Source organism: Staurois parvus, unplaced genomic scaffold, assembly GCF_062004578.1.
Source record: "Staurois parvus isolate SC_StPar_1 unplaced genomic scaffold, SC_StPar_1.0 ptg000609l, whole genome shotgun sequence".
NCBI classification, from domain to species: Eukaryota; Metazoa; Chordata; class Amphibia; order Anura; family Ranidae; genus Staurois; species Staurois parvus.
In genome coordinates, this window is record NW_028318405.1 from 96589 (window position 1) to 120775 (window position 24187).

The 24187-nt window shown below is 44.4% G+C and overlaps 1 protein-coding gene across 1 annotated transcript; it reads left to right on the forward strand.

Annotated features, from left to right (window-relative positions):
- The first annotated feature begins 21271 nt into the window (after positions 1-21271).
- On the forward strand, positions 21272-22219 carry LOC149449616 (olfactory receptor 10A7-like). Its single transcript, XM_089692988.1, has one exon. The coding sequence runs from the start codon at positions 21275-21277 to the stop codon at positions 22217-22219; it is 945 nt and encodes a 314-aa protein (XP_089549114.1). The 5' UTR covers positions 21272-21274.
- The last annotated feature ends 1968 nt before the right edge of the window (positions 22220-24187 follow it).

Genomic DNA, 24187 nt, shown 5'->3' on the forward strand with positions numbered 1-24187 from the left:
GCAAGCGCATAAATAGACACATGCCTGCCAAAGCACACATGAGCATCTGCTTTGTAAAGACCCAAGTCAAGTACCCAGTCAAGGTCTCTCCAATACCTACTGTCCTTATTTCTCATTTTTGGATTCCTACTCATATGTGTGGCTTTGCCTGTCTTCTGGTTGATCTTCATTCTATAACTAGGGGTGAGGAAAATCAGCTGCAATTTAATCATAAATATGAAGGATTTTGGAAGCATTTTTCCATTTGGCAAAATACATCAGTCATTGGGGGAGCTGTGTGTATATATAGCCAATTTAATTTATTTATTTTACTTTTGGTAGAGTAGAGAATGATTAAACCCATCAGTTTATTTTTCTGTCTACATTTGATTTGGGTAGATTTACCTTCGCTTTCAGTTTTCCAGATACAGTAGGAAGTAAAAACAAAAAGTAATATATAGAAAAGTGCCGTGCTCCCATATATTAATAAAAATGATGCTGTATATCACATATATCACTCTATATTAAACAAATATATTACTGAGCTAATTACCGTTTGTGAAAACAAAAAAAACATATCGATATATCCAAGTCCATATATAAATATAAATATAATTATAAGTGTGCACAAAGTCCTCTTCCGATTAGTTCAGCATAAAAAGTGCCACTCCCAAAATCCACGTGCAGTGTGTACTTAATATACGCTCACCTTGTGTTTTGCCTAAGATGATAGGCAAAAAACGCTGGTTGTCCTCATAGGACTGATGTAACCATATTCCTCCTTTTATAAAATTCCTCCAGATATAAAATGGACCGTTGTAATAATATATTATTCCACCTGGGGTATCTCCACTCTCTCAGTATTCTGTATAGAGGAGATGGATGGATGGATGGATGGATGGATCTCTCCCTTTTTCCTCCAGGGGTCTCCCTTCACCTTTAAATATCCTCTGTTCGATGTATCTCAGATGGGTATCATAGGAGAAAAACAGAAACCATGGTGCCTTATCCTTTTTAAATGGTAATTTATTAGTGATCAGATTTGCCACTCACATGATTACACTCTTCCATAAGTTAGTGAGAGCATTGCCTGTGGTATCTGCTATACTCGCCGTACTGATCCGAGACAACGTCGTGACGTCAGAGCCCCTCCCCTACGCGTTGCGTCACCAGGTCACGTGACTTCCTCAGGGGGATATCCTGACTATCCTGAGTCACGTGACCTGGTGACGTAATGCGTAGGGGAAGGGCTCTGACGTCACGACGTTGTCTCGGATCAGTACGGCGAGTATAGCAGATACCACAGGCAATGCTCTCACTAACTTATGGAAAAGTGTAATCATGTGAGTGGCAAATCTGATCACTAATAAATTACCATTTAAAAAGGATAAGGCACCATGGTTTCTGTTTTTCTCCTATGATACCCATCTGAGATACATCGAACAGAGGCTATTTAAAGGTGGAGGGAGACCCCTGGAGGAAAAAGGGAGAGATCCATCCATCCATCCATCTCTTCTATACAGTATACTGATAGAGTAGTGAGACCCCAGGTGGAATAATATATTATTACAACGGTCCATTTTATATCTGGAGGAATTTTATAAAAGGAGGAATATGGTTACATCAGTCCTATGAGGACAACCAGCGTTTTTTGCCTATCATCTTAGGCAAAACACAAGGTGAGCGCATATTAAGTACACACTGCACGTGGACTTTGGGAGTGGCACTTTTTATGCTGAACTAATCGGAAGAGGACTTTTTGCACACTTATAATTATATTTATATTTAAATATGGACTTGGATATATCGATATGGTTTTTTTTTTTCACAAACGGTAATTAGCACAGTAATATATTTGTTTAATATAGAGTGATATATGTGATATACAGCATCATTTTTATTAATATATGGGAGCGCGGCACTTTTCTATATATTACTTTTAGTTACATAGCACTATTTGATGAGTTAGTTTGAGTGTCAGCCACAGGTGGGTTTATTTATTTATTACATTGATTAATTTAATCACGATTTACCATAGTAGCTCACAAGTAATCACATTTTTTAATAGGAAGTAAAAACAAATCTCTTAAAAACATCTTAGACAGTTGTCACCAGACCACATTTCCTTATCGCAAAATGTCTCCTCACCGCCTACTCTAGTGAAAGCCTCAAAATAAAGGATTTCCCATCCCATTCAGTAGAGGAGAAGATGATAACCAGAACCAACCTCTTTAGTGGGACTCAAACAAACAAGAAGCTTTACAGGGCTCTTGAAGGTTATGGAAGCTCCTTCTTGGGCTCATACTTTGGCAAAAAATGTGAACCCTACAATTAATTTTGTGTCGGTCGGTAACCCTAACCATGAATGTAACCATTTGTTTATAAACAAAATAATGTGATCACCATAACGGTGCTGTCATAGCATTTACTGTACATGGCTTATCAAAACATTTTTCCTATTAAAAAATAAAGGAATAAAAAATATCCACGTGATCAATAACTTTGTTGATTAATAAAACCATGTGTGTCACACAGCATTACACGGCACTGAGGTCTTTTAGCTATGGACACTGTATGTTCCTACCTTTAACTACCTCTCATCTGGCCTATTATTATTATTATTACATCGAGTTTATATAGCGCCAAAGGGTTTGCTCAGCGCTGTACAATAGAGGAGGGGACAATACATGGCACAGTACAACAATAACAAACAACGTACGAGGGGTAAGAGGGCCCTACTCTTTCGAGCTTACAATCTAGGAGGGAGGGGGTAGTGGTACAGTAGGAAGTGGCTGAGGGGAATGAAGTGGTGGGAGGAATGAGGGAGGATGGCCGTTAGGTGAGGGTGGGGTAGGCTTCCCTGAAGAGATGGGTTTTGAGGGAGCGCCTGAATGTGAGGAGGGAAGGCGACAGTCTGATGGATTGGGGCAGTGAGTTCCAGAGGATGGGGGAGGACCTGGAGAAGTCTTGCAGTCGTGCATGGGAGGAGGAGACCAGGGAGCAGGATAGAAGGAGGTCCTGTGAGGAGCGAAGGGTGTGGGTAGGGCGGTACTTGGGGATCAGGTTGGTGAGGTAGTCAGGAGCAGTGTTGTGAACGGCTTTGTAGGTCAGGGTTAGAAGTTTAAATTTGATGCGTTGGGCAATCGGGAGCCAGTGGAGGGAGAGGCAGAGGGGGATGGCAGAGGTGGAGCGGGTGGTGAGGTGGATGAGTCTAGCCTCTGAGTTCAGTATGGTCTGAAGCGGGGAGAGCCTGTACTGAGGTAGGTCGGTGAGAAGGGAGTTGCAGTAGTCAAGGCATGAGATAATCAGGGAGTGTACAAGAAGTTTAGTAGTGTCTGGGGTAAGGAAGGTGCGTATCTTGGCGATGTTGCGGAGGTGGAGCCTGCATGTGTTTGTAAGTGATTTGACATGAGGTTGGAGTCAAGAATGACGCCAAGGACTTTGGCTTGCGGGGCGGGAATGATAGTGGTGTTGTTGGTGATGATGGATAGAATTGGGGGGGGGTGGGCAGGGGGAAAGACAAGGAGCTCGGTTTTGGAGAGGTTAAGCTTGAGGAAATGTAGCGACATCCAGTCTGAGATGTCGTTTAGGAGGTGAGTGATGCGGGCGGAGAAAGTGGGGGTGAGGAGAGGGGTGGAGAGGTAAATTTGAGTGGCCTATAGTAAAATGATGGCCGAGTAGGAGCCATGTTATTCTGGGAGGACATCATATGATGTCCTCCAAGTTGTGTGTGCCCAAGGGGCTGTGCTGCAGCCCGATCTGTCACCTGCTGTGTTAAGTTAAGTAGGTATATTAAGTATATACACCAGCAAATATACTAATTCTGTGTGTCAGGGTCCTGATCTGGACCTGAGCCTTCTGTGGTGTCTGGTTGTAGGTCATCCTGCTGTACCACCTGAGATTCTGGAGAGCTCCCATTTTGATCTTTTAGATTAACTTGCTTTGTCTGTTGTTTCTGATGAACCTTGAACTCCTTGCTCCTCTCATGAACTTCCTGATTTAAAGCGGAGCTCCACCCAAAGGGGGAAGTTCTGCTTTAAGGACTGCTCCCATTAAGGATTGGCACCTTTGGGGGGCGGGGGGGAGTGTGTACCCGAATTTGACAGGTACCCACCTGGGACACGTGACAGGTCCCAGAAGACTACAGGACCTGTTATGATCCACCTGGTGGTACCTCTGGCAGTCCACCGGACAGGATTTCCCAGAGCGTGGAGTCTAAGTCCCGGTCTACTTGTTCACCAGGGCCCCTGATGGTGGGGATGGACTTGGAGCAGAACAGGACCAGGTCACGACCTCTGAGCACTCCCACCCGTGGCAGAGGGTCCCGCAGGGAATCTCTACAGGAGGAGAGCCTAATGTGAAAAGGCCAACAGGCCCGAGCAGGATGGATGGATGGAGGGATGGATGCGTGTTTCGTGGTCAGACAGGCCAGGTCGTTACCGTGGGAGCAGCGAGGTACAAGGTGGCAGGCAGAGGAGAGTCGGGTCACACGCAGGGTCAATACCAGGGTTTTCAATCCAATAGGGGTAATCCAAAAGAGAGGTCAGGCAAGCCAGGGGTCAGGGTAGGAGAAGGCAGCAAGGCAGAGACAATTCGGGTCAGTAATCAGGCAATCGTACACAGGAACGGAGCAGGGGAACACAGGGAAGACCTAACGGCAACCAGTGTCAGCGCAGGGCATCTTTAAATACAGCGCCCTGTGCTGTCATTGGTGCCCGACGCGCACCCGCGGCACCTAGTGTGCATGCGCGAGTTCCCCTCCGCCGCGGTCGGCCAGGACCTAGTGCCCGTATCCCGGCACGAGCCGGCAAACTACTCATGCGCCGGATCTGACGCCGCGGCGGACCCTGACAGGACCATTCATGAAGCACAACGCTACTCGTGCATGCGCAGTGGGTACCTGGCTGTGAAGCCACAAGCAGTCACAGCCCACACTGAAGATGCCGGCCTCCTGGAATACAGGACGGCCGGTGAAACGAGCTACGGTGGACACACCACGGGACTGAGGGACAGGTAAGTGGCTGTTTTTTTTAAAGGTCAGCAGCTACTGTTTTTGTACTTGTTGACTTTTATTTTTTGACAGGGTGAGTGGAACTCCGCTTTAACCCCTTGAGCTCCAGAGGATTTACCCCCCTTAATGACCAGGCCTTTTTTTGCTGTTTGGCGCTGCACTAATTCAAATGATAATTGCGCGGTCATGCAATGCTGTACCCAAACAAAATTTACGTCCTTTTTTTCACACAAATAGAGCTTTCTTTTGGTGGTATTTTATCACCTGTGCGCTTTTTATTTTTTGCGCTATAAACAAAAAAACAATATTTTCTACTTTCAGCTATAAAAAATATATCGTAAACTCAAAGTTAGTCATAAATTTAAGCCAAAATGTATTCTGCTCCATGTTTTTGGTAAATAAAATCCCAATACGTGTATATTGATTGCTTTGTGTGAAAGTTATAGCGTCTACAAACTATGGTATAGATACTGTAATTTATGCCTTTTTTTGCTATACAGCGCTGCACTAATTCAAATGACAATTGCGTGGTCATGCAATGCTGCACCCAAACTAAATTTACGTCCTTTTTTTCACACAAATAGAGCTTTCTTTTGGTGGTATTTGATCACCTGTGCGCTTTTTATTTTTTGCGCTATAATCAAAAAAAACACAAAAATTTTGAAAAAAAACAATATTTTCTACTTTCAGCTATAAAAAATATATAGTAAACTCAAAGTTAGTTATAAATTTAAGCCAAAATGTATTCTGCTACATGTTTTTGGTAAAAAAAATCCCGTGCATTAGCGGGCAAACTGGCGCTATCTGGGAGGGGCGCTAACACTATCGGAAGTCACCAGTGACACTAATACAGTGCTCAGTAAAAATCTGTTCACTGTAATCAATGACACTGGTGACAGGGCAGTGAAGGGGTTAACTGGGGGGGGGGGGAGGGGGGCGATCAAGGGGTTAAATGGGATTTCTGGTGCACTAGCGGGCAAACTGGCGCTATCTGGGAGGGGCGCTAACACTATCGGAAGTCGCCAGCGACACTAATACAGTGATCAGTAAAAATCTGTTCACTGATCAATGACACTGGTGACAGGGCAGTAAAGTGGTCAGCTCGGGGGGGGGGGGGCGATCAAGGGGTTAGACGGGATTATTGGTGTATTAGCGGGCAATCTGGCGCTATCTGGGAGGGGCGCTAACACTATCGGAAGTCACCAGCAACACTGATACAGTGATCAGTAAAAATCGGTTCACTGATCAGTGACACTGGTGACAGGGCAGTGAAGGGGTTAACTGGGGGGGGGGAGGGGGGCGATCAAGGGGTTAAACGGGATTACCGGTGTACTGGCGGGCAAACTGGCGCTATCTGGGAGGGGCGTTAACACTATCGGAAGTCGCCAGCGACACTGATACAGTGATCAGTAAAAATTGGTTCACTGATCAGTGACACTGGTGACAGGGCAGTGAAGGGGTTAACTGGGGGGGGGGGAGGGGGGCGATCAAGGAGTTAAACGGGATTACCGGTGTACTGGCGGGCAAACTGGCGCTATCTGGGAGGGGCGTTAACACTATCGGAAGTCGCCAGCGACACTGATACAGTGATCAGTAAAAATTGGTTCACTGATCAGTGACACTGGTGACAGGGCAGTGAAGGGGTTAACTGGGGGGGGCAATCAAGGGGTTAAACGGGATTACTGGTGTACTGGCGGGCAATCTGGCGCTATCTGGGAGGGGCACTAACACTATCGGAAGTCACCAGCGACACTGATACAGTGATCAGTAAAAATTGGTTCACTGATCAGTGACACTGGTCACAGGGCAGTGAAGGGGTTAACTGGGGGGGGGATTAAGGGGTTAAATGGGATTACTGGTGTACTAGCGGGCAATCTGGCGCTATCTGGGAGGGGCGTTAACACTATCGGAAGTCGCCAGCAACACTGATACAGTGATCAGTAAAAATTGGTTCACTGATCAGTGACACTGGTGACAGGGCAGTGTAGGGGTTAACTGGGGGGGGGCGATCAAGGGGTTAAACGGGATTACTGGTGTACTGGCGGGCAATCTGGCGCTATCTGGGAGGGGCGCTAACTTTATCGGAAGTCGCCAGCGACACTGATACAGTTACCAGTAAAAATCGCTTCACTGATCAGTGACACTGGTGACAGGGCAGTAAAGGGGTTAACTGGGGGGGGGGGGGGGATCAGGGGGTTAAATGTGACCTAGGTGTGTTCTAACTGTCAGTGTAGTGTTTTACTCACTTTTACTGTGTCTTCTTCTCTGTCTGGAACGGAATGTGTCCAGGCAGAGAAGAATGACATCATATCCTGCCCTGTGTAAATGTCAACACAGGACAGGATAGGACAGGGACCGATCATGTGATTTCAGCCAGAAATCACTGGCTGAAATCTAATGATTGATCCCTCCTGGATCGAATTGTGTCACCCGCGGGTCGGCGGGAGCGCGCGCGCCCCCTACCCGCGAATGTGTCGGGAGCGCGGAGCACGTATTAAAACGTGCTTTTGCGCTCCACTGCCACCCTGCACACGTATATATACAGTGGCAGGGCGGCAAGCGGTTAAACCATGTCTCTGCACTTCCTGTTTGCCAGATTATTGTGCTCTCTCTTGCCGATACCTTGCTCCTTTGAGCACCTGCAGCTGTCCTTATCTTCACTAACACTTGTTATTTACCTTCGGCTTGTTTACTGACTATGCCTCTGCTTTATCCCTACCTGCTATATATACTACTACACCCCAGTTTACTCGCTTCTTGGTGGGACAATCACAAGGACAGCAACCTGGTACTAACATGCAGAAAAATGCATCTCCACCATCAGGAGCTCTGGTGAAGAACCCGCACCTTGGATGAACATGAGACATCCACAAGGGTGACCTGCTTGTGTACCTATCCTGCTGGTCACTGGGAGTCTCTCTACTGCTATGGCTATTGGTCTCTGAGCCTGACACCTGACCATGACACTGTGTTTTGTTTTTTCACAAGCAATGGGAACAAAAGGAAGCACCGAAAACAATAGCCAGCAGCAGGTGAATGCTAAACTTTAAGCATCCCAAACCTAGAAAAAAGTCCCTATCAAAACAATAACAAAAAAAAAACAAGATACTCCCAAAAAAAAAAGGAAAACCCTAAAATGCCCACTTCACCATTCAAAAAAAAAAGCCTGCTGTTTTGTTAAAGAAAAACCTTAAGCTGCTTAACTGTGCAATGATAAGCAAAAAAGGAGGACCACTACACTCCAATCAAAAACGCAATAAATCTAAAATAAAAAAAGCCTCTAATATAAAAACAAACAAAATAATAAAATCAACAAAGAGGGTGATAGCCCATGAGATAGCCATTCAAAAGTGAAGATCTGTGAAAATGGGTGTACCCCACCAATGCAAATCACAGAATTAAAGCAAAGTTGGCTAATTAAACCTAATATCTCTCCATAGCCTCTCTCTACAGCAGCATACAGCACATACTGACACTATAGGGGCTCCCAGCCCAACCTTTCATAGTAAGGGACTATGGGCAGCACAGCGGCTAAAGGGTTAGCACTTCCACTTGGCAGTACAAGGGTCATTGCTTCAAATCCCAGCCACCTGCCTAGAGGTTGCATGTTCTCCCTGTGCCTGTGTGGGTTTCCTCTGGGTGCTCCGGTTTCCTCCAACACTCCAAAGACATGCTGGTAGATTAATTGGCTCCTGTCTAAATTGTCCCTAGTATGTGTATGTATGAATGTAAGTTAGGGACCTTAGATTGTACACCCCTTGAGGGTTAGAGACTGATGTGAATGTACCATATATATGTAAAGCGCGGCGTACATTGATGGCGCTATATAAGTACCTGAAATAAATAAATAAATAAATAAGGAATGGATTATCCAGAACCCCTCACGCCAGTTATTACCGTATTTTCCGGAGTATAAGACGACTGGGCGTATAAGACGACCCCCTACCTTTCCTGTTAAAATGTAGTGTTTGGGCTATACTCGCCATATAAGACTACCCCTCTTCCAATGCACACCAGTGGGAAGAATCATGCCCCATCATTGGTATCAGTGGGAGGAATAGTGCCCCATCATTGGTGTTAGTGGGAGGAATAGTGCCCCATCATTGGTATCAGTGGGAGGAATAGTGCCCCATCATTTGTGTCAGTGGGAGGAATAGTGCCCCATCATTGGTATCAGTGGGAGGAATAGTGTCCCAGCATTGGGTTCAGTGGGAGGAATAGTGTCCCATCATTGGTATCAATGGGAGGAATAGTACCCCATCATTGGTATCAGTGGGAGGAATAGTGCCCCATCATTTGTGTCAGTGGGAGGAATAGTGTCCCATCATTGGTATTAGTGGGAGGAATAGTGCTCCATCATTGGTGTCAGAGCGACGAATCGTACCCCATCATTGGTGTCAGTGGGAGGAATAGCACCCGATCATTGGTGTCAGTGGGAGGAATAGCACCCCATCATTGGTGTCAGTGGGAGGAATCGTGCCCCATCATTGGTGTCAGTGGGAGGAATAGTGTCCCAACATTGGTGTCAGTGGGAGGAATAGTGTCCCATCATTGGTGTCAGTGGGGGGTGGAATAGTGCCCCATCATTGGTGTCAGTGGGGGGGGGGGGAGGAATAGTGCCCCATCGTTGGTGTCAGTGGGGGGGAGGAAAAGGGCCCCATCGTTGGTGTCAGTGGGAGGAATAATGCCCCATCATTAGTATCAGTGACACCAATGATGGGGCACTATTCCTCCCACTGACACTTGCTGACCCCTGTTCCAGTATGGTGCACCTCTGCAGGGCACACTTACCGGCCGCTCCTGCACTTAATTTTTGCGGGGCCGCTTGGCTCCGCCTCCTCGCCGGTGATTGGCCGCCTGTGTGCCTTTCCTGAGCTACAGTTCTGGCAGCCAATCACCGGTGAGGAGGCGGAGCCGAGCAGCCGCGCGAACATCCAGTGGCCGAACTGAATGAAGGAGCAGCCGCACCTCCTGGACCGGATCGCCGTGGGACCAGAGCCAGGTAAGAAACAGCAGCCCCTGCCCACCCCTGTACTTAGTTTCCCTTCCGTTGGAAGGGGGAGACGGCGGCGCCCCCTAAAAAGTGTCTGCATGCCGTATACCTGCGTATAAGATGACCCCCGACTTTTGAGAAAATTTTCAAGGCATAAAAAGTCATCTTATATGCCGGAAAAGACGGTAGCTGTTCTAAGTCTGCTAGGAATGGTTAAAGGGTGCAAATTACATTATTGGTGAGTGCCAAAATTCAATTCAGGCTGTGAATTAGCCCAAAATTTGCCCATTCGGGGAAAATTCTGCAATTTCATGATAAGGCAAATTTTAATTGCAAGCCCTTAATTATTATATGCAGATTAAGCAAGTTTATTTGGGGTCAGTTGGTTACTGCCATGGACAGCCCATAGAACTAAAAGATCAACTTAGGAAGAGATCAACCTGGCTATGTTACTAGAAGCCTAAATGATGAAGTTATGACTGTCCTGTTTGGATCACACTGTCAGAAGAGAGAGATTTCAGTATAAGGAAATAATGGTTGGGAAGATCAAAGGAACCAGGTGAAGAAAGATACCGACTACTATGTGGTTGGACAGATTGACTACGGCTGTGGGGATGATACTCTTGCCAGACTAGCACAAAGTCAACTTTATTTTTTTAGAGTTTCTATCAAGTTAAAACTAATGCTGCTACATTTGGTCTGGGCATCTAAGCTTTACATCAGAGTTCCACCTAAAAAAAAAAGTCTGGAGCTACAAAAACTGTAGCTGCTTACTTTTAAAATACAGACACTTACCTGTCCCTAGGTCCAGGAGTGTCCTCACCACCGCTGGTTTCACCGACCGTCTTCTCTCCTTGGTGCCTGCATCTTCAGTGTGGGCACCCGGCTGTGACAGCTTGTGGCTTCACAGCCGGGTGCCCACTGCCCACTGTGCATGCGTGAGTAGCGCTGCACTTTGTGAATGGCCCCGCAGTCTTCTAGGACCTGTCACATGTCCCAGAAGACTATGGGGAAGGGAGGGGGGGAGAACAACTTCTACTTCCGATTGCCTAGGCCAGTGGTGGGCAACCTTTTTTTTCAACTGAGCCAAATCTCGCCAAAACCACGATTGAAATTTATTTTGAGAGCCACATTTTTAAAACTGAAAATACATCTCCCATATAGTAATTCATCCCCCATAGTAATTCATCCCCCATATAGTAATTCATCCCCCATATAGTAATTAATCCCCCATATAGTAATTCATCCCCCATAGTAATTCATCCCCCATAGTAATTCATCCCCCATATAGTAATTCATCCCCCATATAGTAATTCATCCCCCCCATAGTAATTCATCCCCCATATAGTAATTCATCCCCCATATAGTAATTCATCCCCCATATAGTAAGTCCCCCATATAGTAATTCATTCCCCATATAGTAAGTCCCCCATATAGTAAGTCCCCCATATAGTAATTCATTCCCCATATAGTAAGTCCCCCATATAGTAATTCATCCCCCATATAGTAAGTCCCCCATATAGTAATTCATCCCCCATATAGTAAGTCCCCCATATAGTAATTCATTCCCCATATAGTAAGTCCCCCATATAGTAATTCATCCCCCATATAGTAAGTCCCCCATATAGTAATTCATTCCCCATATAGTAAGTCCCCCATATAGTAATTCATTCCCCATATAGTAAGTCCTCCATATAGTAATTCATTCCCCATATAGTAAGTCCCCCATATAGTAATTCATTCCCCATATAGTAAGTCCTCCATATAGTAATTCATCCCCCATATAGTAAGTCCCCCATATAGTAATTCATTCCCCATATAGTAAGTCCTCCATATAGTAATTCATTCCCCATATAGTAAGTCCTCCATATAGTAATTTATTCCCCATATAGTAAGTCCCCCATATAGTAATTCATCCCCCATATAGTAAGTCCCCCATATAGTAATTCATTCCCCATATAGTAAGTCCTCCATATAGTAATTCATCCCCCATATAGTAAGTCCCCCATATAGTAATTCATTCCCCATATAGTAAGTCCTCCATATAGTAATTCATTCCCCATATAGTAAATCCTCCATATAGTAATTTATCCCCCATATAGTAATTCATTCCCCATATAGTAAGTCCTCCATATAGTAATTCATTCCCCATATAGTAAGTCCTCCATATAGTAATTCATTCCCCATATAGTAAGTCCTCCATATAGTAATTCATTCCCCATATAGTAAGTCCTCCATATAGTAATTCATTCCCCATATAGTAAGTCCTCCATATAGTAATTCATTCCCCATATAGTAAGTCCCCCATATAGTAATTCATTCCCCATATAGTAAGTCCTCCATATAGTAATTCATTCCCCATATAGTAAGTCCTCCATATAGTAATTCATTCCCCATATAGTAAGTCCTCCATATAGTAATTCATTCCCCATATAGTAAGTCCCCCATATAGTAATTCATTCCCCATATAGTAAGTCCTCCATATAGTAATTCATCCCCCATATAGTAAGTCCCCCATATAGTAATTCATTCCCCATATAGTAAGTCCTCCATATAGTAATTCATTCCCCATATAGTAAGTCCCCCATATAGTAATTCATTCCCCATATAGTAAGTCCTCCATATAGTAATTCATCCCCCATATAGTAAGTCCCCCATATAGTAATTCATTCCCCATATAGTAAGTCCTCCATATAGTAATTCATTCCCCATATAGTAAGTCCTCCATATAGTAATTCATCCCCCATATAGTAAGTCCCCCATATAGTAATTCATTCCCCATATAGTAAGTCCTCCATATAGTAATTCATTCCCCATATAGTAAGTCCTCCATATAGTAATTCATCTCCCATATAGTAAGTCCCCCATATAGTAATTCATCCCCCATATAGTAAGTCCCCCATATAGTAATTCATTCCCCATATAGTAAGTCCTCCATATAGTAATTCATTCCCCATATAGTAAGTCCTCCATATAGTAATTCATTCCCCATATAGTAAGTCCCCCCTGTGTCAATTCACTTACCTTTGCTCCGCGCGTTCCTCTCGTATTCCCGCGCCGTTCTGGTCTTCAGGGAGGACTGTGAGAGGAGAAGAGTTCGTCACGCTGCCCCGCCTACATCCTGGCTGCCCCGCCTACATCCTGACAGCTGCAGAGTCCTGACGCCCGAGAGGAGGGAGGGGGGCGGCCATCCGAGAGGAGGGGAGAGGAGGGGAGAGGAGGAGAGGAGGAGAGGAGGGGAGGGGAGCGGAGCGGGCGCCCGGCACACAGGAGAGCCGCATTTAAGTTTGTAAAGAGCCGCATGTGGCTCGCGAGCCGCGGCTTGCCGACCACTGGCCTAGGCGATCACAGTGGAAGTGGGAGTGGGTATCTGTCAAATTTGGGTACCCACTCCCCCCCACTCCCCAAAGGTGCTCCTTAATGGGGAGCAGGGGACAAAGGCTTAAAACAGAACTTCCCCTTTTGGGTGGAGCTTAATAGCCAATGGTATCTATGGCACAAAGGACCTCTATGAGTGGACTTTTTTTCTTCCCTAGTCTAGAGACCTTTTTTATGTGACCATGCCTAGCCTCAGAACCAGCAAGAGCACCATACATCCTTTCTAGAAAACATATCCTCATCAGGTCTTCCTCTCAGTGCACACGCCCACTGAGACCCATTCATTTCCATTAGTAGGACATATGGTGGCCTCCAATGGTCCAGCAGAACAGAGCTTACCCATAGCAATGAATGGAGCCAAAGTCCTCTTATTGTTATGAATTTTCAAGTAAGACACAAATTTAAATAATTTACCAGAAGGCAGCTTTTTCATACTTTGAACTGAAAAAAAAAATAAATTATAAGCAGTCAACAACATGGTATTCCAAGTCAGTATAGCTGAGAAAATTCATGTGGGGCTTCTCGGTTATCCAGTCACTTCTTTTGGGGGACAGTCCTACTTGCTTACTGTTATGTACCTTGCCCGAGGTCAAAATGATGAGAGGGCTTCCCTTGTGGCTCTGGTCCAAACACCCCTGAATGTGAGAACAAGAGTGTGATGAGTGTGAGGCTCAGGGTAGCATGGGTGCTGGGGACCCGGATGGCAGATTATAATAAGTGGAGATGGTCTGCAGAAATGCTAATAGATGCATCATAATGACACCTCACAATCAACTGTGGTAGGCAGCCCATGCACTGGTAGCATGGAAGTTAAGCGTAGGACCTGGAAGGCAGATCTGGTAGGTAGGAAAGCCAGGATCTGATACTAGGAGACAGTGAGACATAGTCTGGAAGCTGAACCAAGGTCATACATGGTCAGATGACTGGAAGAGATGATGTGGTCAGCAGCCAGGCCAGGGTCATACACAGACAGGCAGTAGTAACAGGAGCAGGGTCCAGTAACAAACTGGGGTCATGCAAAGATGAGGAGCTGATAACAGAAGCAGAGTCTTCAGGCAAACTGGGTTATACATGAGAGATTAGGCAGGAGCAAAGCCAAGCAGCAAGTCAAGGTCCTGATTAGGAGAGAGTCAAGAAGATATCCAGTGATGAGTCTGCAATAGGTAGTCAAACAGTAGGGTTACCAAGTAGCACAGGAAGAAGGATCACAGGGAGCTGAAGATCATCCAGTTATTAATGGTCACTATTCCATCCTTTAAATAGGATGCTTGCACCAGTTCTCTCAGGCATGCACATGTCGATGCACCTACGTGTGTGCCCACGCAGCTTACTGGCAGGGATTCCGTTTCTGTGTACTGGCGCATGCGAATCGCCACTAGTGTTCCGACACCATCTCTAGACCAGACACTCTTATCCTCCAGCAGATAACATCTTCAGGAACCCCTCTCCGGAGCAGAGATCTCTTCTTCCTACAAACCCTGGGCCAGCAAAGCACTTTCCATCCTACATCACCAAGCCCATAAACTAGGTGTTTGGCTGGATTATTAAATATTCATATTACAGGTTACAATCTTTGAAGCACAGCATGTTGGAGCATGCTCAAAAGCACATGGCAAAGAAATTTACATTCTGTGCTCAGAGAACCCCCTTGAAGATAGGCTGACTTCAGCCCTTTGCTTCCTACAGGTCAAACACAATCTGTATTTCCTACATACAATAGCAAGAAAGAAGCAGAAAACCAAGAAAATTAAGTTTAACACCAAACACTGACCACTCACATAGACGAAACAAAACTTTTGAATGCAGAACTGCAATGATGATTACATGAATATGATCTGCTAGTTTGCCTTGAAGAGTTATTCAAATTAATTTTAATTGACTCAAAAACATGCAGTTCTAAGAATAATATGGATGACGGTCTCTCGAGAATCATATGTGTACATCCCAACAATACAGCAAACATATAAATACATATCTTTAATGAGCAGCCCTTTGGTTTATAGACAGTTGGGAGGTTTGAAATGTACTCTGTGCTTTATTTTCCTGAAAGCTTCATCTAAGAGGTAATTAAACAACAGAGTTCTGGAAGTACTCCATCATATCATGGAATACTGTGCTGTGAAAGGTATTTCTCTTTTCTTCTATTACTGAAAATGTTGCCATTCCCTTGAAAGATTTATGCACATATCTGATTATTATTATTATACAGGACTTATATAGGGGCGACAGTTTGCTCAGTGCTTTACATTTTAGAGAGAGACAGTACAGTGACAATACAGTTCAATACAAGAGGGATTAGAGGGCCCTGATCCTTGGAGATTACAATCTAGGAGGGAGGGGATAGTGGTACAAGAGGTAATTAGCTGTAGGGGATGAAGTGGATGGAAGAGTAGAGGATTCCAGTATTAGCCGGGGTCGGGGTAGGCTTCCCTGAAGAGATAGGTTTTCAGAGATCGCCTAAAAGTGAGCAGAGTAGGCGATAGCTTGATAGCTTGGGGTAGGGAGTTTCAGAGGATGGAACTTGAGAAATCAAGCAGACGAGCATGAGAGGAGGAGACAAGGGAGCTAGAGAGTAGGTCTTGCGAGGAGCTGAGGGTACGGTTTGGGTGGTATTTAGAGACAAGCAGGGGCGGACTGACCATTTGGCAACTCGGGCACTGCCCGAGGGCCCGGGGTCAGTAGGGGGCCCCATGCGATGCCCCTGGTACCTTCTTCATAGGCTTTTTTGAGTTTGGGCAAGGACACAGGGGCCCTATGATCCCCTATTGCCCGGGGGCCCCATGAATTATCAGTCCGCCCCTGGAGACAAGGTTGGTGATGTAACTAGGAGCAGTGTTATGAACGGCTTTATACGTCAGTTTTAGTGTTTTGAATTTTATCCGTTGGGCAATTGGAAGCCAGTGGAGGGATTGGCAGAGAGGGGTGGCAGATACAGAGCGGTTAGTCAGGTGAATGAGTCTGGCAGCGGCATTCATGATGGACTGGAGTGGGGATAGCCTGCGATGAGGTAGGCCAGTGAGGAGGGAGTTACAGTAGTCAAGGCGTGATCAGGGGCAGACTGACAACTCATGGGGCCCCCGGGCAATAGGGGATCATGGGGCCCCTGTGTCCTTTCCCAAACTCAAAAAAGCCTATGAAAAAGGTACCAGGGGCATCTCATGGGGCCCCCTACTGACCCCAGGCCCTCGGGCAGTGCCCGAGTTTCCAAATGGTCAGTCCGCCCCTGGGCGTGATATAATATATAAGGGAGTGAATGAGTTGCTTAATGGTTTCCGAGGTTAGGAACAGGCGAATCTTGGAGATGTTGCAGAGATGAAGTCTACATGAGTTTGTCAGTGATTGGATTTGGGGCTGAAAGGACAGATTAGAGTCTAGGATTACACCTAGTACCCTGGCATGAGGGGAGGGACTGATGGTGGTGTTGTTGATCTTGATGGAGAAGTCGGGGGGAGGGGCACGGGCTGGGGGGAATACTAGAAGCTCACAATATCTTTACAGTATGCTACCCAAATAATTAATAAATAAACAAAATAATCAACACATTCATTAATTGTCTAATCAGCATTGCCTGCTTTTGACAAAACAAAAATTTTTCTTGTCTAGAAAAAAAGAAATTCTTGAACAACACAGCATAATATATACAGGATAATATAGCAGTTTTTTTTTTCTTTTAAAGGTATGTGTTAAGAAGAGTACTTTTCATTTATATTTCTCAACAAAACTGCACAGAAAAAAAATTTACTGTGTACTGGCTACAGACTGCTTGGTAAGTATCGTCCTGTAATCTCCACTGTTCTTACAGCAGAATCCCCACTGCCCAGATTTGACCTGACTGGCCCATATGTGCTTTATCCTCCCATTTCATGGAATAAAAAAAGGGCAAAAAGCACAATAGCAGTGGTGATGTTTAGTCCCTATGCACACTGGGCATGTGCCCCGCTGTTCTAAGGCTTCATTCACACCGGGGCATTTTTTAATGCGAACGAAGGTGTAAAACCCACAGATATCTACAGCAGACTTCAAACACAATACGATGATGAGATGCTCAGCCCCAGTAAGACATTTGAATGGTGCAAACATTTAAAATATGGCCGTGCGTCCATCAGTGAGGATCCCAGCCATGGTGGTTCCCAGCCAACAGCAGTCATTCCTGTGAACATTTGGTGCATGTGAGAATGTCACCAGCACACCGAGGATCACTAATATGGGTCCAAAGGTTTTAATGAATGATCACATAGTTACAGCAAGGTAACTTGTTTGGTCACATGCCTGATGAAGGGGTCCTGCCAGACTCTGAAAAGTTGCCTTGCTGTAACTATGTGATCATTCATTAAAACTTTGGACCCGTATTGGTGATCCTCGGTGTGCTGGTGACATCTTCAGAAAGTGATGAAACGTACGTAGAAGAAGCGTGGGACCGCTACTTCCAGGTCCTACATGATGTCAGGTCCAACCCACGAAACCGAGGCTTGGAACACACACTGGTCGACAGAGGCAATGCTGTGATACCATTTTGCACAGGCTGTGTACACTGGTGCCGATATTGCAGTCACTGTCAAATGTTATTGTGTGCTTTATATATTTTGTACTTGGAATATCCATCTGTAGCCTCCCTGGCGGTATTCCCGAGTGTAGCTTGGGGTAAGGTTTCAGTACCACAAGCGGTAACCCCCCCAAGCTACACTCGGGAATACCATGTGGCGCTGCTCTGCGATCCCTCGATCACTTACCTTGTCCTGCGCTCCCGCGATGTCCCCCCTGCAGTGTCCCCGGCAATGTAATCCGGCGGATGCCGGCAACTGTCTTCTGGGTTCCGTCCCCTGCGAGCGTCGGGACGTACGGGGGATGGAACTGGCGGGAAATTTAAAAATGACAAAAAGTGACATTCACTAAAATCACTAAAATCACATAGTATAACATTCCTGTATCAAACCATTTCACATACATTTTGTCCCGAGTGCTTTGTCCGGCGCCCTGCCTGCATTTTTACTGTTCTTTCTGCCTGGAAACTGAGAAACGTCCATGACGTCCAAAAAGCGTCCCTTTAGGTCAAATGCAGGTTTTAGACCGGCTAGAGAACAGCGATAGTAAATCAGAACCACTTGCAGAATTGAGTGATAATGATTCGTGGGGGAAATTCCTCATCAGACACTGAAAACGATTCTGCGACTGAGCTCAGTGATGTGCGAACTTGGCGCTATATTTCACATTTCAGTGTTTTTGGTTTTATTACATTATTGAATTAAATTTATTATTATATTATTATTTTTATGATTATTTATTAAATTATAATTTATGATTTCATGTTTCAAATTGTATCATACCCGGGATATTTACTAGACTCTTGTTCAGACAGATTTCAGGGAGTTATTCCTAAGAATTACAGGCCTACAATATAAAACGCCAAATTTCCATTCAAAATAATGTACCGCTTTCAGCACCAAAAATCTGAAATAATCAGACCGCCAGGGAGGTTAATAAATACTACACTTACTGTAGAAGTTTTTAAATAGATATTTGCTGCTTTATTACTGAGTCTATCTGAAAGACCCAACAGAATGAAGGAGATTCACCCTTGGGGAATCTAGTGTTGTTTGACCATCCTGTAACAAGGCGTCAAAATCCTCTGGTGAGTGTGAACTTTTTATATGTAGACAAGTAGTGAAGAAGATTTTGGGAGATTGGCATGGTCCAGCATCCTCTTAAAGGATCCATAGACTAGTGTGGTGTTGGGAAATGCACTTAAGTGGACTTTATTTTGTTTTAGCATCACATCATAGGTTTTGTGGATTCATGTATTCCATTTTATATTGAGCAAGTGCCCTTTTTCTTGCTTATTTTTATTGCTTTTTAGTAGTTCCCACCTAATTAGGGAGGCACCACTATATCGGTTTTTGATGTATTATAACATGGAGGGGTGTTTATAGGCAGAAAACAAACGTCAAAGCCCATAAAAGTGGTGTTTTCGATGCCCAGTGAGCATAATGTCTCGTCTCAAGCTCCAAAAATGTCCTGAAATATATTTTTTCAAAAAAAAAAATACACTACTCAAAAAAATTAAAGGAAGACTTTGTAATCAGAGTCTAGCATCAAATCAATTAAACTCCTGGGATATTGATCTGGTCAGTCAAGTAGCAGAGGGGGTTGGTAATCAGTTTCAGCTGCTTTTGGTGTTAATGAAATTAGCAACAAGTGTACTAGATGGGCAACAGTGGGATGACCCCCAAAACAGGAATGGTTTTACAGGTGGAGGCCACTGACATTTTTTCCCTACTCATCTTTTCTGACTGTTTTTTACTAGTTTTACATTTGGCTAGGATCAGTGTCACTACTGGTAGCATGAAGCGATACCTGGACCCTACAGAGGTGACACAGGCAGTCCAACTCCTCCAGGATGGCACATCAATACATGTAATTGCCAGAAGGTTTGCTGTGTCCTGAAGTCCTCCAGTGGACCCTGTGCTCACTCCCTGGCACTATAGAACTCAATTGGCACTTGCCATCGAACACCAGAATTGGCAGGTCCACCACTGGCACCCTGCGCTTTGCACAGATGAGAGAAGGTTCACCCTGAGCACATGTGACGGACATGAAAGGGTATGGAGAAGTTGTGGAGAACATTATGCTGCCTGTAACATCATTCACCATAACCGTTTTGGTGGTGGGTCAGTGATGGTCTGGGGAGACATATCCATGGAGGGACACACAGACCTCTACAGGCTAGATAATGGTATCCTGACTGCCATTAGGTATCGGGATGAAATCCCTGGACCCATTGTCAGACCCTATGCTGGTGAAGTGGGTCCTGGGTTCCTCCTGGTGCTTGACAATGCCCGGCCTCATGTGGCGAGAGTATGCAGGCAGTTCCTGGAGGATGAAGGAATTGATACCACTAAATGGCCCCCACACTCGCCTGACCTAAATCCAATAGAACACCTCTGGGATATCATGTTGTGGTCCATCCGACGCCGCCAGGTTGCACCTCAGACTGTCCAGGAGCTCAGTGATGCCCTGGTCCAGATCTGGGAGGAAATCCCCCAGGACACCATCTGTGGTCTCATTAGGACCCTCCCCCGACGTTGTCAGGCATGCATACAAGCACGTGGGGGCCATACAAACTACTGAGGACCATTCTGAGTTGCTGCAATAAAATTTCAGCAAAATGGACTAGCTGGCTGCATAATTTTTTCACTTTGATTTTCGGGGTGTCTTTGAATTCAGTCCTCTGTAGGTCGATCATTTTCATTTCCATTAAATGATGGGGCATCCTTACATTCCTAACACATTACCCCGTCCATGTCAGTATAGATATCCACCATGATATTGTTCCCCATTGAGATCTGATGGGTTTCAAGTGTTCCTTTAATTTTTTTAAGCAATTTAATATTTTAAATAAAAATAAATTATTGTAGCATACTGCACTACTAAGCATTTTTCATAAACCACAACTCAGGGCTCTTTTGTTTTTCATTTACAAAAAGATCCCCCAGCAGCACGGGCTGACATTTTCCCCTTCACTTTGGAACATTCCCAAATGGCAAGTTCAGCAGAAGATGTTCTCAAACCTAATACATATATTAAACATAATTTAACCCAGTAGACTGAGGACATACTGTGAATGGGCTCACCCCCTAAGGTGGCATCACCGTAGCACTCTTCATAATGAAGAGAGTGAAGCTGACCGCATCATATAGCACTGCTCCCTGCATCATGCAGGACCACCCACCGCTGGAGAAGATGAGGACCCTGCACATCATGTAACTGGCATGAAGACATCTGAAATAGGTAAGTAAATTACCAAAAACGTGGTCAGTGTAGGGCCAGAGGAAGGGGGGGGGGGGAGTAGAGATAGGGGGTTAACCTGGAGTTGGGTTTTAATGTGAATTACCTAATATCTCCTTTTTTTATAGTCAATGAACAAGACCTCAGTCAACATCATTTATCTTCTGGGATTTCAGAATGTTCATAACTACAGAGGTGTCCTCTTTCTCATATTTCTTCTCCTCTATGTGGTAACCATATTGGGCAATCTTTTGATTACTTTTCTTGTGTCATGGAGTCATAATCTTAGCTCTCCTATGTACTTTTTTTTGAGTAATCTGTCAACCTGTGATCTTCTCCTGACCTCCGTGATTGTCCCTTTAATGATGAGTGTAACGATCAAAGAGAAAATGTCCATTTCATTACCTGGATGCTGTGCACAGCTTTACTTTTTTGGATCTCTGGCCGGCACTGAATGTTTTCTTCTTGCGGTCATGTCCTTTGACCGTTACGTGGCCATATGTGATCCATTGCATTACTCTTCAATCATGAACTTTCGTAAGTGCATCCTACTTGCTTTCTGGTCTTGGTTCTCAGCATTTACCCTCATATTGGGCATTGCAGTTAATACATGCAAGCAGGACTTCTGTGGTCCCAATGTTATTGACCATTTTTTCTGTGATGGTGCTCCACTCCTAAAACTCTCATGTTCAGACACCACTTTTCTTGAAATTCAGAACATTGTCTTGGGTATTCCAGTAGGTTATATACCCTTTCTGTATATTACCGCAACATATATCTCTATTGCCATTGCAATACTCCGGATTCCTACATCTACTGGAAGGCAAAAAGCCTTCTACACTTGTAGTTCTCACTTGAGCGTTGTGTCCACTTATTATGGTACCCTGATTGTTTCCACTTTTTTTCCAGTCAAAGATCAGCTTTCAAACACAAAGAAAGCCGTTTCACTTTTATACACTGTAGTGACGCCATTGGCGAATCCTATTATTTATTGTATGAGGAACAGAGAGTTAAAAAAAGCATTTTTACAGTTTTGTTCATATGTAACAAATAAACAACCCACTAATAATTATTAGGACAGAAGAACCTTAACATCCATGAAATAATAGGGTAATTTAAGATAATATTGGTATAAACCTCCGGAGCTCCTATCTAAAACAATAAATACAGATATAAAAAGAAAAAAGGAGCTGCTAACATCTAATCATATACCTAATGATCTATGGACAAAAAAATGAAATAAATGATGTAGCGCTACCTAAAATATATAATATATATCAACATGCATAAGTGAATACCAAGACATAAACACACAAAATACATGTGCTAAATTCTACAATAAATATACAAAAAAAATTATAAGTGACTCGATCCTCATAAGATCGAGAAAGTGACCTGATCCTCTGGAGATCCTCTTGTGAAGAAAGTGAATAACAATCCAGTACGGGATTCAAAGTGATACCAATAACTAAAAGTGTCTATACCAATGATCTCGCAAAGTGGGTGTATATATGAATTGATCCTACATAGGATCTAAGGTGATGGTGAACACTCAAACAATAAGATAGAATAGTCCAACTGGGACTGATATATAGACACGGTCCAAAACCAAACTGTCCAAAACCAAACAGTTAGACATTTGTTTTTGGGGGAATTCTTTGGTTGGTATTGTAAAAAGGAGTTTTTCCTGGATTTTTGTGTGTTTTTCTTTCGCCTTCAGTCCTAATTTTGGACACTGTTTATGTATCAGTCTCAGTTGGACTATTCTAATTTATTGTTTCAGTGTTCACCATCACATTAGATCAGAAATGGGCAAACTACGGCCCGCGGGCCGTATACGGCCCGGCGGACCTTTTAATCCGGCCCGCGGAGCGTGATACATTGGCTGTCAGGATGTGTGTAGGCGGGGCAGCGTGACGGACGTGAGGGGAGCTAGGCTCCTCTCACAGTCCGCCCTGAAGACCGGAACGGCGCGGGAACACGGCGAGAGGAACGCGCGGAGCAAAGGTAAGTGAATTGACACAGGGGGGACTTGGCTTACTACTTGGGGGGGAATAGTACTATGGGGGATGAAATAATATGGGGAATGAATTACTATATGGGGGATGAATTACTATATGGGGGAATTAATTACTATAGGGGGGATGAATTACTATATGGGGGATGAATTACTATAGGGGGAATGAATTACTATGGGGGATGAATTACTATATGGGGGATGAATTACTATGGGGGATGAATTACTATATGGGGGATGAATTACTATGGGGGATGAATTACTATATGGGGGATGAATTACTATGGGGGATGAATTACTATATGGGGGATGAATTACTATATGGGGGATGAATTACTATGGGGGATGAATTACTATGGGGGATGAATTACTATATGGGGGATGAATTACTATAGGGGGGATGAATTACTATATGGGGGATTAATTACTATATGGGGAAATGAATTACTATAGGGGGGATGAATTACTATAGGGGGGATGAATTACTATGGGGGATGAATTACTATATGGGGGATGAATTACTATATGGGGGAATGAATTACTATAGGGGGGATGAATTACTATATGGGGGATGAATTACTATAGGGGGGATGAATTACTATGGGGGATGAATTACTATATGGGGGATGAATTACTATGGGGGATGAATTACTATATGGGGGATGAATTACTATGGGGGATGAATTACTATATGGGGGATGAATTACTATGGGGGATGAATTACTATATGGGGGATGAATTACTATATGGGGGATAAATTACTATGGGGGATGAATTACTATGGGGGATGAATTACTATATGGGGGATGAATTACTATAGGGGGGATGAATTACTATATGGGGGATGAATTACTATAGGGGGGATGAATTACTATATGGGGGATGAATTACTATATGGGGAAATGAATTACTATAGGGGGGATGAATTACTATAGGGGGGATGAATTACTATATGGGGGATGAATTACTATGGGGGATGAATTACTATATGGGGGATGAATTACTATGGGGGATGAATTACTATATG

Coding starts and splice junctions, on each gene's coding strand:
- LOC149449616 (XM_089692988.1), top strand. CDS start 21,275: ATGAACAAGACCTCAGTCAACATCATTTATCTTCTGGGATTTCAGAAT.